Raw genomic sequence first — 18,702 nt, forward strand, 5'->3', positions numbered from 1 at the left:
TCTCTCTCTCTCTCCAAAAAGGTTTTCTCTCTTTCACGAAAACCCATCGCTGCTTTCATAACTTTGCTCCATGTGTGCAGGCCTGCGCATTCCCTTCAGCATGCACCTGCATGCATGCATGTGCTCCCCAATACCACTTAGCGAGGTTAGTGGCATGCCTGTGAGGGTCACCAGCATGCCATCCAGCACATGGCTCCAGCGTGTACCTTGCAGGCAAGACTAATGATTAATCCACCAGGCATGTTATCCAACGCTTAGCTCCAGCCCATGTCTTGTAGCCCTAATGCCAAAACCGTCAGCTTGGGCCATGCATGCTTATCGCCCAAGCCACCAGCCCGGGCCAACAAACTTTTTTCGAAAACCCTTTATGTCGTTCTCTCTCAAAACCCTCAGTCCTCTCTCTAAGCTCCCACCCCCCTTCCCTTCCCCCTCCATTTCTCTTTAATTTATGTTTTTCCTGTTTTCGATTTTCGTTTGATTTTTTTTGTGTTTTCAGGCAAATAAATGGGAGTACCGACAGGGTCGCTTCCAGCCGCCGACCTCCAACACGCGCCCCACCAGGACATTCGCCAGTCTGTGATCTTCAAGACCACCGAACGTGGCGCCAAAAGGAGGGGCGCGTAGCCTAAACGAGCAGGATGGAGTTTCAAACTGCACCAGCATGTGGCTATCACGCGCCACCATGGAGCCACCAGCCGACTCAAAACCTGGCTTTTCTGGGGCCTACAACTTCGGGTTTTCAGCGACCAACCGTCGGATCTCCTCTAAAGAGTGGTTTGCTCTGCGCGCACCACTGCTTTGTGTGTTTTGTCTGTCTGTTTTCAGTTTTTATTTTCTGGGTTTGTTCTGTTATCTTTGTGTAAACCGAGCGGGGTGATGAGTTTTTTGGTCGGACACAACCTCTGTGGTCTGCACGCGAGCTGGGTGCCCGTGCTGTTCTTGGGCTCCTGATGCCGACGCCTGGGGTGGCTGTGTTGTCGGGCTCTCGCCAGTACTTGGTTTTTGTTGTTTTGTTGTTTGTTATTTGTTTTGTAGTATAATTTTATGTAGTTTATCAGTGATTTTTAGGAATAGACTTTTGGACTCAATGTCCAAAGTAGTATTGTCCCTTACTCCACCTCCTTAAGAGGACGGAGGGGCTGGTCATTCTGTTTTATACAGAGTGCTCTCTCTTTGGAGAGGTTTAGAAGTTAAGACAATGTCCGTCACTTGATGTACGGGGATGCTCCAGAGCAGATGTGTAGGTTGGCTTATAGTCTGGGTTTTTCCTGTATTGATAAGTCACATTTGTAATTTTGGTGAATGAATTCACATGAAGTTGAATTCACTTCGTGTGAATTCAATGGACTACAAAAACAAAACAAAACTCTCCTTCTAGTTTTTTGAAGTGAGAGCATTCAATGGACTACAAAAAAGACTTACCAACCCATGAAACCAAATGCTGCACTTAAAAGAGCTCTGCCTTTGAGAGTGGAAGATCAGTGATAAAATCATATTACATTAAGTGGGCTGTTTCTGAATGCAGATCAAGTATCAACTTTGTATGAGCCATATGACACTTGCAACAAGCAGATACCGACATGCATGAACAGATGCAATAATCTAATAAATTTACAGCTAATTTGGCAACAATGAATCATCATCACCACCACAACCACCCACGACAGATGCATATGTTACATGAATAAATTAAATAAATCTACATATATATTATCATGGTTGTGGAAAATCCCAAACAGATTCAACAGCATATGGCTCTAGTCAGCATATACCTCAAAGAAGCTTGAATAAAACTGTGGCTTCTCCATGGAAAAGTTGCATGATCTGTCACAGCAACATCCTTGAGGAGAAGGTCAGTGGTTTCTCTAGCTCAGTGAACCATTCAAGTTGGCTCCTGTAGGGCTTGATGCACTATCAGGATTGGTGTTAGTCGGACAGACAATATCAAATTGACAAAACCTGCATTTCCAACGCTCTTCGTGGAGTGCAATTGGCTTCTCTCTCTTCCAGCCAAAACTCAAGACAACAATGAATTTGACTCTTGAGCCAATTAGAGTCATATGCAAACAGATCTTCACCAATCACTTTATTGTCCTTTTGTAATTCATATCTGCTCCAAATCAATCAGACAATCAGATAAATATAATGCTTAAAATGAACTGTACAAGATGGATTAGTTAGTTCACTAGTCTGGACCATCATGGTTGTCCCTCTAATTCATGAACTATGTTAACCATCCTTTTCGTAAATTAATGTTAACTAATGAGTTCCCATTCAGTTCTAAGAAAATGTAGAACTGATGAAGTCTGGCACAACTGAGCAGCTCCAGAGATGGACAGGGAAGAAAGAAATGGTCAGAAGGCCAAGATCATCAAATGGGATTAGCTCCCACATATTGGGCTTTCCATCCAACATCTTGAAAAGTGTGTTCCAAAGCCCAAAGAAAATATATGTAGAGCTACTTTTATGAGCAAAACCATCTTCGTGCATTTTAATGATAGCTCCTATAACTTCAGCTATCTAAAGTATGCAAACAATATTTTTGTTATCATGACATGGAACCTTAATGAGGTAAGGCCTTTTGAACCCAGGATGTCCGAGTTATCCCAAGCTCGTCATTTGACAACTAGATTGCACCGGATTAGCAAGCAATAGGAATATAAGGAATTCACCCCGACATTAATTTATATGCTTACCTCACTAAAAGCTGGTCATGAGCAGGGGGCAGCATGCTGCATTTATGCCTATAATGTCTCACCATGTCATCGAAGATCTGTACAGTCGAAGCAAAATAGCAAATTATAAATGCAGGTTTGGATTTTTTTTTAATTATACAAACCTCCTTTGACTCAACATTGTTCACCATTTTACCCTCTTGTCCATAGGATCAAGCCAAGTAATAGGTAATATTTGAGAAAAGGAATCAAGTGAAAACGGAAGCAAGGACAAATTGTTTTTTGATCTGGTATCCCAATGAAAATCTAAGCCCCCCTGAATATTATGATATGACTTTTCCCGATAGGCAGTAATACACAAAGTGACGAATAGAACATCAAGGAATTTGACATGAGAGGATCTTTGCCTTTGCTGGGAAACCTGACTTAGCAGCGTTCTCTCTGATTTCTTCAGATAAGATAGAATAAGGATTCAAGGAAAAGAAATTGAAAAGGCGATTGGAGGGGAATTCATCAGTTACTAAATTGTCCCACAAATACTTGTAGCACATTAATTGAAGCCTGCCAATTGAAATGTTGATGTCATAAATTTTGTTTAGACAGAGTAGGTCACAGTTGAGCATCTCGATCACTTTCGAAATAGAAGCTGCTGTAATTTTTCATACCTTCCCTTTCTTTTTTGTGGTTCAGCAGGAAGTGTATTTTTCACACGAGTCTTTGTGTCTACAAATTTTGGGTTTCTATCAGATTCAGTTACTGGCATTCGGACCTCATCAATCACTCCCACCATCCAGACACCTTCTACTAAGCCTATCCTGAGAGCATATGGTTCAACACAAGGGAAAGAGTTAAAAAAAAATCAATGCTCCATAGTTATCTTTGCCTCTGAGACATAGAGCGGGGGGACGGAGAAACTTAAATATAAATGAACATAAAAAAATGCTCTCTGACCCAAACAAGCTAATGTGTATATTTTGATCTTATCAAATTTTAGAAAACATTGCTCCAGGAAAAATAAAGAATAAATGTCTACCAAAAATAAAAACATTATAATGCATATGAGTAAGCACTAACCCCATTGCTTAATGATTCTATGAATTTCAGTGGCGGAACCACCAATTATGTTGAGGGGGGGCCAGCTTTTCTATTATATGAGACATTTATGTAAAAAGTAATGTTAAATACAAATTGTGCAAGCTATATGCACTCCATTTAAAAAAAAAAAAAGGGAGTCCACTTAAAAAAAAAAATAAAAAATTTATGCGAATCCTATATTTATCTACCTTTTTCAAATAAAGTGAGCAGGAGTTGTACATGGTATAAATTAAAAAGGGATTGAAAAATTATAAAAACATAACTACAAACTATTTTTCATATAAAATTATGCATAAAATCTAGGGGTGTAAGCCAGTTGGTCCCAAAAAACTGACCAGACCAAACTCTAGACTCCAGTCGGTCTCAATACTAAAAAATGTGGACCAAAACCATTCGGTCCGGTCCCAAGATTTATAAATTTTGGACCAGACCAGACCGAACTCCTATAAATATTTTTAATAATTTAATATTTTATTTTTATATAGTAATTATATAAGCTAAGGATGTAATTTTTATCTAATTTATTATTATTGTCCATATAAAATATTTTTTTAATGAGTTAGTTACATAATCTATATTAATAATTCACTTAATTTTAATTTAGTAATTTAAATAAATTTTTTTATTAATTTATTTGAAAAAAAAAACAAAAAACAAAAAAGATTGAATTAGACCAACTAGATTGATAGCGGATTGGACCGAATGGACTAACTGGATGTTCAGTCTAGTCTGGTCTAGTCTGGAAAAAATGATGGATCAAAAATTTCGATTCATCACCCCCAGACTAGACTGGACCGATTTCACCCTTAATACTGATAAATTTATATTCCATGGTTTTATCATACGTGATCTTAAATATCCAGAGCATTGTTTGATTATAAAAATTCATGAATATTCAAATACTTGTTAACTTGAACTCAACTTTAAGGTAAACTATAAAATAAAAAATCTCCAACTATCTAAGATTCACATCCAAGCGTTGGTTCAGTTCATATAGGGGTTTTGGTTGAAATATCATCCTACTGAAAATTTGAAAAAACCAATCCTTTTCATGCCTTGTAAAATAATTGGCAGCTCTAACAATGAAATGTAATCTAATGCCTTTTCATGGCCAAAACATTTTTATTATCGACCACAGGGCATGGAAACAAAGAAATTATGTGCAACATGATAGTTGAAAGATATATAAACCTTGAGAAGCCAGAAATTAGATTGGGAGATTAACGCATATGATTGAACTTACAATGGCAACTCACGAGTTAATCCTTCAGTCAATAACTGATTTGCACCAATTATAAACTTCATAAGCCTCACAGCCCATTTATCCTCAACTGAATTGACTTGAACTACCACTTTTTTCACAACCTGCCCAGAAATATAATCAGGACCAGATTATTGTACAAAGTAAATTTAGGAGGACATAAAAGGTGAAAAATAGAAGAGAAAAAAAAAAAAAAAAAAAAAAGGGAAAGGGTATTACTGTTGTCTGTTGGTGTCCCTACAATAAAGTATACATTTGGTAAACTAATTAATTATTACTAAATCTTGTTCAACAAAAAACTGTATTATTTTCTGAAAATGATCCGTGAGAGGCAGGAAAACCAAATTTCCTCTAATTGTATACAAACCCTAGTCTAACCATAGTATTAGAGCAAAGATCCTGATTTTGAATACTGAATGTGCATTAGCCTTCTCATTTAAGTTCAATTTTCTATATCTCAATTTTCACTTATTAAGGGAAGTCTTGTTGTACACATGAGAGGGGAGCATTAAAGTTTTGATTAGGTTAATAAATTCATTCTTTCTCATCAACTTGAATTTTAGGATAACTCGTGAGTTAAACATGATATACATGGAACGGTACTAAGCCAAAAGTGATAGCACAATCTGGTGAAGAAACTGAGTATAAAGCATCTAGTGTTATAGAGGGGGTTGAATAGGTGTAAATCACAACCTGATGTATTAAAAATTTGAATCAAGATATACATTTATATTGTCCTATCTTATTTAATTATTTATTCATCAAAAAATGAATAGACAATTTCAAATGTAGATCTAATGAATGATAAACAACAATTATAAGATAAAGATTTGGTCACAAAGTGATTACCTTGAAAAAAAAAAAGTCTTTATAGGCAAATACTTCGGGGCTGCCTATCCAGAAAATAGGATCCGCCATTGAAGATCAATTACAAACAATTTTTCATTACAAAACATCTTTAAATAAAAAATCTCTACTTGTACCAACAAACAACTTGTTTGTCCTTACCCCAATAGCAATAAGAACTCTGCAATTTTCAAACTTGATCTTTTTTTTTTTTTTATGACTACAACAGTTGAAAACTCTTCCGGATCAAATGAATCTACATTGTTATCTTTTATCGGTCGAGGTTGGTTGGTTGTCATGCCCAAAACTTTGTAGGCTATTGGAGAGGATTAGGAGCCTACAAATTCCAGCATTGTGGAAAATGGTTCCTGCTGATCTCATATGATGTGTTTGAAGGGAAATGAATGATAGAAGTTTGAGCACCATGAACAGATGATGAAGCCCAAGACTTTTTTAAACACCCTCTTCCTTTGGACAGCTTCTATAGACTTTAACGGGGTTAATTTTCATGATTTTCTTGTATCTTTTTATTCATTCAAGATATGTCCTCTAATATGCTTCTTGTGTACTTGGATAATTTGTTTTACTTATCAAAATAATATTATTATAAACCAAGAGAGAGAAACACAAATATAAGATGTTCTCATATTCTTATATAGATTCAATCTTGGAGTTCTTGGAAACTACTCAAAAAACAACAATGAAAATCTGTATGATCTGTAGAGTTTTTAGCCACTAGAGTTCCGGAAGGGACAAGTTTAAAGGATTTTCTAAGTTCTAACAACAATTGCAGTAGGTACAAAGATGTTGTTTGTTGGTACAAGCGTTTCAATTACATATGCTTTATGATGAAAGTAGCTTGTAATTAGCCTTCAAATAGTAGATTGATTTTTCTGGGTAGATTGCTCGATCGAGTGTTTTACATTTAAAGAGTGATTTAATGGGATTCACTACTTCGTGACCAAATTAGGACCCTTTTCCTCCACAATGTTATCTGTATTCGTTGTCTCGTCGCATGCATTATTTAGCTGCTGACAGTTATTTTTTTCAGGGCAAAGTATGAAATAAGTATAAACACATACCTCTTTTTCAAGTTTAGCATGGCGAGCTCTACCTATTTTCATTGCTTCAGTAACCTTTCGACTGCCAAAGAGAAGACTAAACTCCATTTGTTTTTCGCACCATTCCTTTTGCAAGCATGAAATGAAAATTGAATGTGAGACAGACAGATATGCTTCAAATCAGAACATTTTATAAAACAAAACACAACAGAAGAAGTTCAACTTTACAATAAACATCACATCACATCTTAAAAGGGCCTGAAAAATGTGAAGCAAGACAACACATTTAAGCACACAAGAGAGAGAACAAATTCCGGGAAGTTTCTAATTGCAAACACAGCCAGTTTCTATCTAGATGATAGTCCTCCAAAATGCAAAAGCAAAACTGTTAATGGATGGCTTCACGAGACTAGCAGTGATTACTTGAAAGTTGAAGATTGAAAATTGAGTGAATGGACGTCTCCTCAACAAGAACATCTGTTCCCACCTATGAGCATGAAGGGCATAGGTGCATCCTCATTCATCTTTTATCCCAGTTTACTCACATTTGTGCCACATACGGATGCGTTCCTTCTTACGAACTCAGCAAGAGTTGCAAGTACTAGCAGGCCAAGCTCAATTGATTTTGAAGCCTATCAGACGACAAGTTTAAACGAGGCCTATATTTTAGGTCTCAATATTAATTAAAAAGTATTTATTTTTAATTTTTGTACCTTTATTTTCTCCTATATTTTTCTTAAGTTCTTCATCAAGAATTGGCATGTTTCCTGTTTAAACTTTTAACCCCACTATGATTACTTTTTGGATAGGTCATTATCATTATTTTCAATGTCATTGTTTTGTTGTATTATTTCATTCTCTTCTTAACTCTTTTTGATGAATTTCTTGTTGATTTATATGTTGTATGAATTCAATTTCTTGTTTCATGTTCATTAAGGCTCGCTGTTGTGGACGTTGCGAGGACAAAAAAGAAACAGACTTAACAAAGGAGTTTGTTGTTTCATAACTTTCATCAATGTAGATCAGATGTAAAAATGCACAAAATCTCTCAGACTCTCATTCGCTCAATATGGATAAATATAAACGAAGTATTTCATCCTTATCTCCATAGTCATCAAGCTCTTCAGTTTGTCATTAGCGATGATACGTTGTCTGTACCTTGAGTCAATAGTTGATGGGTGCGAAAGGATGACGAAAGGGGAGGCGGAATGGAGAGGCAGGAGGAGAGAACGATGATATTTCTCTTCATTTCAAGTGCTAGGCCTCGTTTGGTTATGCAAACCATTTCATCTCGTCTCGTAAAACTCCAATTTTTTTTTTTTTTCTTAAATCTCGTTGGTATATATGTAGTGCTCAACATCTCGAGTAAGAAACCAAAGAATACGGTACAAGAAAGGGAAAAAAAATTATTTTCCTTTGAAAGCAAGTGAATAAGATGTACCAGGGCCTCCTCTAAGAGTTATTGTTACATGCTAACATTTTACGAACTGCAGTCACAGAGCTGAGATTGCAGTGGTTGTTAATGAGGTTGCACAAAAATTGCTATATTTATTTCATATAAGCTATCTACGAATAGCGTTAATGACCACTTAAAGCAAACCCATTTCTCAGAGCCTAAAACGAAAGCAAACGAGACATATATAATAAACATGTTACCGTTCCAGTAATGTCACTGACAAACAACCCGGTTTTGCTCCTAAATCGACGCAAAAAAGACTCGGCCACTCTTCTCTTCTTCTGGTTTCTCGCAAGACTGAATGAATCCTCAATATCGGATTCTGCACCAAATGACAATCTCCTCCTGGCTAGGGAAGTGATTGATTGAATGGAGTTCGACTTTTTCTGGAACAGAGAGGGCGAACTAGCTGCTAGGGCTACAGAGGAAGTGAGAGAGGGGGAAGTGGCTGCTATGGCAGTATCGATGAGATCCATTTCTTCTTCACTCACGAACTCCATTTTAGACAGGAAAGAGATTGACGGTAAAGGATTCGCGTTTCTCTGAAACTGAAGGGGTGAACTAGTTCCAGGGGCCAGCGAGGAGGTGAGGGCAGTAGCGGCTAAGGAAGCTTCGAGGAGACCCATTTCCTCTTCACTCACGAGCTCCATTTCTGATAGCAAAGTGATTGATTGAGAAGACTTCGAGTTTCTCCGAAACTGACGTGAGGAACTAGTTTCAGGGGTTGCCGGGGCCGGCGAGGAAGTGAGAGAGGAGCGAGTGGTGGCTAAGGAAGCTTCAAGGAGAGCCATTTCTTCTTCATTCACGAGCTCCATTTTGGATGGCAAAGTGATTGATTGAGACGACTTCGAGTTTCTCCGAAACTGACGTGAGTAACTAGTCTCAGGGGTTGCAGGGGCCGGCGAGGAAGTGAGAGAGGAGCGAGTGGCGGCTAAGGAAGCTTCAAGGAGAGCCATTTCTTCTTCGCTCACGAGCTTCATTTTGGATGGCAAAGTGATTGACTGAGAAGACTTCGAGTTTCTCCAAAACTGACGTGAGGAACTAGTTTCAGGGGTTGCAGGGGCCGGCGAGGAAGTGAGAGAGGAGTGAGCAGCGGCTAAGGCAGGATCTATGAGAACCATTTCTTCTTCACTCACGAGCTCCATTTTGGATGGCAAAGTGATTGATTGAGAAGACTTCGAGTTTCTCCGAAACTGACGTGAGGAACTAGTTTCAGGGGTTGCAGGGGCCGGCAAGGAAGTGATAGAGGAGTGAGCAGCGGCTAAGGCAGCATCGATGAGAGCCATTTCTTCCTCGCTCACGAGCTCGATTGGAATGTCCAGACAACTGTTGTTGTTGCTGCAAGAAGTGTCACCAGGTGACTCGAGGAACGAGTCGGAGGGGCGTGAATGGTTCTTCATTCTGGGACATCCGAGGAGCTCGGTAGAGACAAATGACCGTTGAAGTCTCCTGGTTCAGGGAAGATGCGCATCATCTTTTTAACATTTAACTATAGTATGAAGTAGAAGGAAAATGTAGATACGACAATGTTTTTTTCTTTTTCTTTTTTAATTAACTTAATAATTAAGAAAATATTTTTTAAAAATATTATAAATTCTTATTTTTAAAATTATTTAAAATTAAATACACTTGTCTCAGGTTGTGACTAGTCATAACATGATCATAAATGATAAAAATTAAATAAAATATTATTATTATTATTTTAAAATTTAAAAATATTGAATTAAAATTTTAAATAATTGAATTAAAATTTAAAAACATTAAATTATTTATTATATGTAATATAAAAATTTAAAAAATTTATAACAATAAAATAAAATAAGATGAGGTAAATTAAAACAAGATAAAATCAAAGGTCTCATTTGGATTTTAAAAACATTAAAAAATTTATTATATGTACCTCTTATCTTTTATATTAATACAAATAATGATTAAGGTCTTGTTTGGATCTTGAGATGAAATAAAATGAAAAATTTGTGAATAATAATAAAATAGGTTGTGAATATATAATATTAATAATATGGTTTGAGTTTATAAAATGCTTTAGAAGTCTGTAAATATTGTAATGATTAGATAAAAAAATTAATATTTAAAATTAAAAAATACTTATATTTAAGTGATATTTAGATATTGAAATAAGATCAGATGATATCAGATTAAACTAACTCAAATGTAAAAATAAATTGAAAGTGTCAACTTTGCAAAGCGAGTAAGGGATCCAAATTCAACATTAAAAATATATGATTGAGACATATATCGTTTAAACTAGTCAAATATTGAATGAATGTTATTCTTTCCCGATCTCTATCTGAATGGTACTGTATAAATTATATTGCACATGCAGTTCCTAATTCCATGCTTAACAATTCAAAATTTGACTGGTCCATCCAAAGAACATACCAATAATTAGTACCTTATAGTCAAGACAAATCCTTAAAGTCATTAGAATGATGCTAAGTTATTTAATTGTGACAAATTTTCTCGAACTTAGCATATTAGGCAAATAGGATGAACATCAAATTTTTAATTTTATTATTATAAATTTTTTAAATTTTCACATAAAATATAATAAATAATTTAATTTTTTTAAAATTAAAAAAATTATTAAAAAAATAATATTTTAAACTTTTATTTAAAACTAAAAATCTTCATCTTACTCTTCAACCTTATTAAAAAAAAAAAAAAAAAATAGCAGAGTCAGGAGAGCTTCTTCAAACTAAAAGCCGGAGCTGATCGAATGTACAACAAATGTACGGAAACAGAATCCACAGTGACAGTGCAACGGCTCTTTCCTACGTGGAGAAACGCTATTCTCACCGATTTGTCTATAATTTTTCTACCGAATTTTATTTTATTTTTATAATTTTATACTTTTAAATTAAGAAATTATTTTTTAATAAAATTATAAATTTATTTTTATAAAATTTTTTTAAGAAAAAAAATTTCTTTTCGGTGTGAGTCACTCTTTTTTTTCTTTTCGTTTTTTTAAACTACTTTTTAAACAAATTAATGCAGAAAAGGCATTTAATGAGAGATTAATGATTAAAAAACTGAATTATCAGATTGAATAAAGTGACATTGGTGTGCTTTTTTACCCTTCTGGTGAAAGTAAGCGAGTTGAGGTTGAAGAACAAATTCACTGGCTTAATTCAGTTCATAAAATTAATTTAATAAGAGAGAATTACTTATTATTTATAAATATATTTAAAATTTTTTCTACACATAATATAAAATTTATCCCTCTAACACATTTATTCACATACAGATTAATATATTTCTTGATTCTTATTACAAGATAAGTAGTGTAGACTTTTATTCGTCTTGTAGTAAATTTTAATACCATAAAAAAATTTATGAGTCTAACTCACATCATAAAACCAGTTCAATAAAAAATGGTTACTCGTTACTTATAAATATATCCAAGACTTTGCGTATAGGCAATGTAAAATTTATTCCTCAATAGAGATTGAGATGAGTTTGAATTTTTATGAAAAATTAATAAAAATAAGGAAAAATATAGTTGCAAGCACAATTGTGTACTAATCTGTGCACCAATGTGATATGATTGGTCAAAAAGTAGATTTGATTGAAAATAATGTTAATTTAAATTTTAAATATGAATAATTCAGTATTAATACATAAATTAGTGCGCAACTGTACTTATATATAGCAAAATTTTAAAAATAATAAATTTCATCAATAAATAATTTAAAATAAATTGAGTTTATTTCATCAACTAAACACAACCTAAATGATTTCTTCATAGGATAAAAAAGAAAGTGGCTTCTTATTCCTTAGCAGGTAAGCAAAGTCGGAGCAGATAAGGCCGTTGGCATCTTCTTTTTCTCTTTTTCTTTCGTCTATCCCTTCAAGCAAATGTCACGCTCAACAAAAAAGAAAAAGCACGGTGCGCATTGGCTCTATCCAGTTTGGTTTTCGTCCTCATTCATTCACACCTTTCATTCAACACCACGAGGTGTGTGTTCTCGAAAAGGTTAAAAAAATCAAGGAAAATATTATGGGTCCCAACTGTTTTTTTTTAAAATATATTTTTTAAATGTTTAAAAGCATTAAAAAATATATGATAAAAAAAAAAAAAAAAAGGATACGCTTGTCGGTGTAGTCGTAGACATGATCTACCCAAAGAATCTTGTACGCGTGAAAAAAGCAATTAACCCCACTTTTTAAAAGCAATTACACTCATTTTTAACTCTTTCTTAAATAAAAACCTTACCTTTTGAAGATTGATGTGACATAATTTCATAAAATAAATTCAAACACTACGCCATAACATTCCGTTAGGTTTGAACAGTAAGATGGTAATTTTTTATTTTAAATAGGAGTTAAAAATTAAATAAAATATTATTTTTTATTATTATTATTTTAAAATTTAAAAAAATTAAATTATTTATTATATTTTATATAAAAATTTAAAAAAATTATAATCATAAAATGAGATGAGATAAGAATTTTATATCTCATTTTAATTATTAAACCTAGTAGCTCTTTATTTTGATGATTTATATATTGATTTTTTTTTAATTTTTTCTTTATTTAATGATTAAGTAAGTAACTTTTGATATATTAGTATATATTTTTATTTTTTAAAATATTTAAATATGTTAAAAAAAATTTTATAAAAAAGAAAAGAGAAATTTATATTAGTGAGCACTCCCCACAGTCAAAACTGGCCGTCTTTTTCTATTCGTTGTAATTTTGATTTTCATTGCTTCAAAAATAATTCCACTTAGCATCCCACATGCCATAATTTATTTATTTGATTATTTTCTTAACAAATATATGGTGTATAGATGATGAGTAGAAAGAACAACTCAATTAATTTAGTATGAATAAAATAAAAAATAATAATTACTAAATTGCAAGTAATACCGTATAAGACATGCATCCCCTCCAGAGAAGCCGCCCACGGGTGAAGGGAGATGATTGATGAAAAACCAATTATGGGACATAGAGAGACCCTTCAGGTCTTACAATGTGTGGCTTTGTTGAAGATGAAAAGTGGAAATGGGACAGAGACAGGAAAAGAGCAGAAGAGAGAGGGAATGATGTGGAGCATGACTGCAACTGCATCTCATTAATCTAAACAGAAAACAAACACTGCCGGCAACTTTCACAGAATTAACCTTGCAGTTTATAACATCTACTACTATTAAATAAGCTTAAGACCAATGATAAATGTTAATTCATTAATTTGCTGTCCCAGTTCTTGACAAGCATAAACAATTTGTAACACAAATGCATACCCCATTCAGACACATTTGGACAAGGGGGCAGGATTTTTATACATACAGTTTGAAAGAATGAATATCGTTTTACAACAATTCTACATTACAACATCATTGCCTACAACAGATGCATTTTGTTATTTCATGTGTTGATGATGCATAATTATTCACTGTGAATCCCATAGGACAAACAAATCCAGTGTATGCCTCAGGTCAGAAATACACCACAGCTTCAGTAAAAAATTTTAATGCTCTTTGCAGGAGGCTCGCGTGTTTTGCTTACTGAGCGTGAGACATAAAGCAATGTCAATGTTTTCTCTAGTTTGGTGTGCTACTTGAGTTGGCACTTGTTGGGCCTGGAGTACTATCATGGTCTGTGTTTGCAGGACAGATAGAAGTGAACTGACAGAACCGGCATTTCCAACGCTCTTCCTCTGGAGTGTAACAGGCTTCTCGCTCACCTAGCCAGAACTCAAGACAACCGTGCATTTGATTCTTGAACCAATCAGGATCAAATGCAAATTGATCTTCGCCAATCAATGAATTGTCTTTTTGAAACTCATATCTGCTTTAAACAACCAAGTAAATGTCTAGCTAATAGGAACTACTAAGGTTGTTACCAGATAAATCACATGCATGGGTATGACACACACACCAGAAGGAAAATGATGCTCTTCGACCTACATCCCAGGAGTTAACCAATGTATCTCCTTACGCTTTATTTTATAAAGAAGATGGCTTTCCTTGAGGTGCTATCATGAGAGGTGCTCCAGCCCCACATCAGTCAAAGTGGGTAGGCAATTACAAATTTTGCATTATCTGCTTTCAGGAAACATTTCATGTTACCTCTCGTGTACTTGGGCTACGTTTACACTCTTCTATTAATAAAATTTTATTATACCTACTAAAAAATAAACATTTCATGTAGATTGGTTAGTCAAATTAATTTTGGCTGCAGCCAGAAACTGTCAATCCAGACATACTATAATGGGTGATGTATGGCCCAACTGAAGTTCAACTAGATTGGCTGTCCCTCGTGGCTGTTCCCATCTAACATCTCCCATAAGGTGTGTTTCCAATAAACTTATTACTCACCTCAATAAAAGCTGGTCGTAAGCAGGGGGCAGTGTGGTCCAGGTATTTTTGTAGAATCTCACTACGTCATCAAGGGTCTGCATATCCAAAATAAAACAAATATAATATCAAAGTTTGGAGGGATTTCTTAATTTATCTGCGATATTATTCATGCAAATGAGTTGGTAGACATGTTTAAATGAACAAAATCAAAGATGAGAAAAGCTGCTCTCCCTTTGTTTAAAAAGTACTGTAGTACTCTTATTTTTTCGACAAGTACTGTAGTATTTTTATTTAGAGACAAGATTTGTACAAACCCCAAATGGACAAGCCCCATGCAAGCCCTAAAAAAAACTATTCTTTATTAGTGGGATCCAGTTTTTTACGACGAGCTTATATGGGACTTGTCTATTTGAGACTTGTATCTAACATATTACTCTTTTATTTATTACCAATACCACCTTAGAATTGAGTATTATATTGTTGAGAATATCATACACAGTCCAGAGCAGCAAGCTAGCAGCATCTATCAAACTACATTGTTAGTGGTTTGAGAGAAAGAACCCTTACATCTGCCGGGAATCCCGAGTCAGCAGTTTTTTCTCTAATTTCTTCAGATAACATAGAATGTGGGTTCAAGGCAAAAAATTTGTAAAATTCTCTGGAGGGGAAATTGTCAGCAACTAAATTGTCCCACATATACTTGTAGCACATTAATTGAAGCCTGCAAAAAAGTATGTATAATGCCATGATTTTATTCAAATGCATTACCAAAAAATTCATCATCGAGGCATACCTTCCATTCCTTCTTTGTGGTTCAGCAGGAAGAGTGCCTCGTACACGAGTCTTTGTGTCAATTAATTTTGGGTTCATATTGGTTTCTGTTGCAGGCATACAGATCTCATCAATCACTCCCACCATCCATACACCTTCTGCAAAGCCTATTCTGATTTCATAAGCAACTATAGTCCGTCAGCAAGAGGAAATAAGGATCCTGAGATCAACGATCCATATTCTATTTACATGTGACAGAGAGAGAGGCCAAAATATGAAGGAAAAAGATACCTCTAAGTCTTTTTTGTATCTATCCTCTGACAGAAATATCACAGTAAATAAATATTAGTTCTTATTGAATTTCATAAAAAGGTTTCGTTGAATATGTCCAAGCACTGTCTCTATGCTTCCCCAACCAAAAAGGAAGCATTTATTTTTTATTTCTTGTTAACTAATTTCTGTGGTTTGTTATCCATACTGATATAAGCATATCCAAAGCACTAAGGCAAAACAAGAAGTAATAAATAGTCAAATCTAATAATCCATGGCACTTCATCAATCAGCACAATCTTTTCAATCTCGAACTCAATCCAACTCAAACAAGTATCTGCCCATTATTCACAGAGAGCTTCAATCTAGTTAATTTTAATGGCCAAAATCTTCATGATTTTCTTGTATCTATTGAGCCTACATAGTAGGGCATTCATTGTACTGAACATGGCTTTTGCCTATTCTTTTCATTAATATACTTTGATTTTACTTATCAAAAAAAAAATTACTTATATACTTTAAAACAGATAACTAGCCCCCATCAAGATTTGATAACCACAAATATGGATAAATCTAAATTCTACAGAAACCACAAATAACAGCCCCTTTCCAATTCATTTTTGGAAATTACACCCTGCATCAAGAACAAAGTAAACTTTCACTCCAAATTTAATGCAACACACTTCAAAATGATATACTGAACCACTTACAAGTACAGAAAAAGCATTTCCATGTGGTTACTAAGAGCAAGCTAAAACCATGATGAGACAGAAACTGACTCAGAAGACAGTGTGGGATGATTGAACTTACAGTGGTAGTTCACGCGTTAATCCTTGAAACAATAATTGATTAGCGCCAATTATAAAGTTCAAAAGCTTCAGAGCCCATATGTCTTCTTTAGATTTTACACGAACTTTCACTTTTTTCACAACCTGCCAGATATACAACCAGGATGGATAATTGTATATTGTGAACATGTGGAAAACATAGAAGATGACTAATTAAAGTTTTTTTTCTGCTACAATCATTTCTTTTATAAGTATTTTTTCTGCTACAAACATGCTGAATGAAAAACAGAAAAATGCAAGTTGGATGACCTTCACATCTTCTATGCAGAATCCTATGCACAAACACAATTAGTTATTTTGGTTGAAAGGATGATAAAGAATATTGATATTGAAAAAGGAGAATTAGTTATTCAAGAGTTTACAAATGTACCTCTTCTTCAAGATTTGTATGGCGAGCACTACCTGCTTTCATAGCTTTGGTAGTTTTGCGCTTGGCACGGAGGAGAACAAACTCCATTTGTTTTTCGCACCATTCCTATGAAAACATGAAGTTAAAAGTCATGTGAGATGGATATGTTTCAGTTTCAATAAGCCGAATGGCACCTTAGCTTCATGACATCACAAGATATTTACTATAGGAATATATTTCAATACGCAAAACAACGTAATGTGAAATGAAAGCAACCCGGAGAAAAAGTTACCCAAAATTCAAACTTCTCAGATACCTCGCAGGACTGAAAAAATTATTAGGTACTCCCGTTACATCACTAGATGCCACGTAGTTAAAATTGACTATGGTAACTAAAATACATTAGGATGGGAGTACCATGTGTCGGATGTGTCCCTACTCCGAAGTAACTAACAATTACTTCACATGAGTACAGATGATACTAAAAATATAGAATGATACTCAAAGGAACATCGTAATTCCTTTTAACAAATAGTATCACGCTCGGGAGTACTAAAAGGAGTAAAATTAAACAGACAGAGACAAGCATGCTTACACACAATCTTAATTGGCCAGCAAAACAGTTGGTCCCAAAAACCATAAACCCAATTGGGGTGGAAGTAAAACTTCAGATTAGGTCTACTGATTCAAAAGGGAATGCAAAAGGGAAGTTTAGAAATCAAGTAAATAGCGTGAATCATCTATAAATGAAATGCTCATAAGATAGTTGGACGCGTGTTATAGGAGTGAAAGAGATGGCAGTTGTTTCACAAGCCTGGACCTTTTTTTGTCCACCCATTTTCCTACAATTCTATCCTTCGTCTCAGCGTCAATCTCATACTTACGAACCTCCTGGATTTGTTCGAGGTTCCATTAATGAACTCAAGGCAGGCTACAAATACTACTAGAATCTGATATAAAGCAAAAACAATCCCAACCCATTATCAAGAAAATAATGAATGAATACCGTGGCAGTGATATCAGTGACAGACAAGCCCTTCTTACTCCTAAACCGGTGCAAGAACGACTCATTTGCTTTGATCTTCTTTAGGGTACCCGCAAAATCGCCTGAGTCCTCAATATCGATTTCTGTACGACCCGAAAAGCTCCTCTTGGAAAGGGCAGTAATTGACTGGATGGACCTCGCGTTCCTGTGAAAATCATAAGGTGAACGGATTGAAGGGATTGAAGAGCGAGCGGCGACAAAGGCGGCTTCGATGAGAGCCATTTCCTCTTCGCTCACGATCTCGGTTGGGATGTCGGGAACGGTGTTGTTAAGGGGTAACTCGGAGGGCGACCCGGTCATTGTGGGCGGTACGGTGGGAGTTTCGTGAAGAAATGACCGTTAGGATCGGCACCCTTGAGGGGCAAGTCAACGGTCGATTTGTTTTCGGAATTTGAGTTCTTAACGTCTGGAACGCTCATCACCTATCTGAATGGGATTGGCTTAGTGTGTGTCCCACTCACACCTGATCTATATGTCAAGGTTAAGTTAAAAATAGCATAACTCTTTATCATTTTAACACATTAAATATATGTAAATTTTCTAGTATCTGTTCTTCTATAACCACTTTATTACATAAATCTTTAAAATTTTTCATTTTCTTGAAGTAAGAATGTCGTTAAAGTCACACCAATGTTTAGAGAAAATTTTCTCTTCTAATTGTTCCTTTCCCTTTTGATTAAAAAAATAAAAGAAGAGAGAAAA

The 18,702-nt window shown here is 35.0% G+C and overlaps 1 protein-coding gene and 1 pseudogene across 1 annotated transcript; both read right to left on the reverse strand.

Annotated features, from left to right (window-relative positions):
- Positions 1-1,478: 1,478 nt before the first annotated feature.
- Positions 1,479-9,878, reverse strand: LOC122291936 (annotated as a pseudogene).
- A 3,691-nt stretch (positions 9,879-13,569) lies between these two features.
- On the reverse strand, positions 13,570-18,436 carry LOC122291937 (exonuclease V, chloroplastic). Its single transcript, XM_043099999.1, has 7 exons — positions 17,962-18,436; positions 16,977-17,081; positions 16,569-16,690; positions 15,511-15,660; positions 15,285-15,438; positions 14,736-14,812; positions 13,570-14,205 (listed from the first exon to the last, which is right to left on the reverse strand). Exons 1-7 carry the CDS (start codon positions 18,298-18,300, stop codon positions 13,959-13,961), a joined length of 1,194 nt encoding a protein of 397 aa, XP_042955933.1. The 5' UTR covers positions 18,301-18,436; the 3' UTR covers positions 13,570-13,958.
- Positions 18,437-18,702: the final 266 nt, after the last annotated feature.

Source organism: Carya illinoinensis, chromosome 13, assembly GCF_018687715.1.
Source record: "Carya illinoinensis cultivar Pawnee chromosome 13, C.illinoinensisPawnee_v1, whole genome shotgun sequence".
Lineage (NCBI taxonomy): Eukaryota > Viridiplantae > Streptophyta > Magnoliopsida > Fagales > Juglandaceae > Carya > Carya illinoinensis.

What these genes read in the sequence shown, in the direction of transcription:
- LOC122291937 (XM_043099999.1), bottom strand. Translation starts at nt 18,300, where the DNA reads ATGACCGGGTCGCCCTCCGAGTTACCCCTTAACAACACCGTTCCCGAC. An exon ending in TTAACGCGTGAACTACCACT is followed by an intron (nt 15,661 to 16,568) that starts GTAAGTTCAATC and finishes TTATGAAATCAG; the next exon opens with AATAGGCTTTGCAGAAGGTG. An exon ending in ACTCGGGATTCCCGGCAGAT is followed by an intron (nt 14,813 to 15,284) that starts GTAAGGGTTCTT and finishes TTGGATATGCAG; the next exon opens with ACCCTTGATGACGTAGTGAG.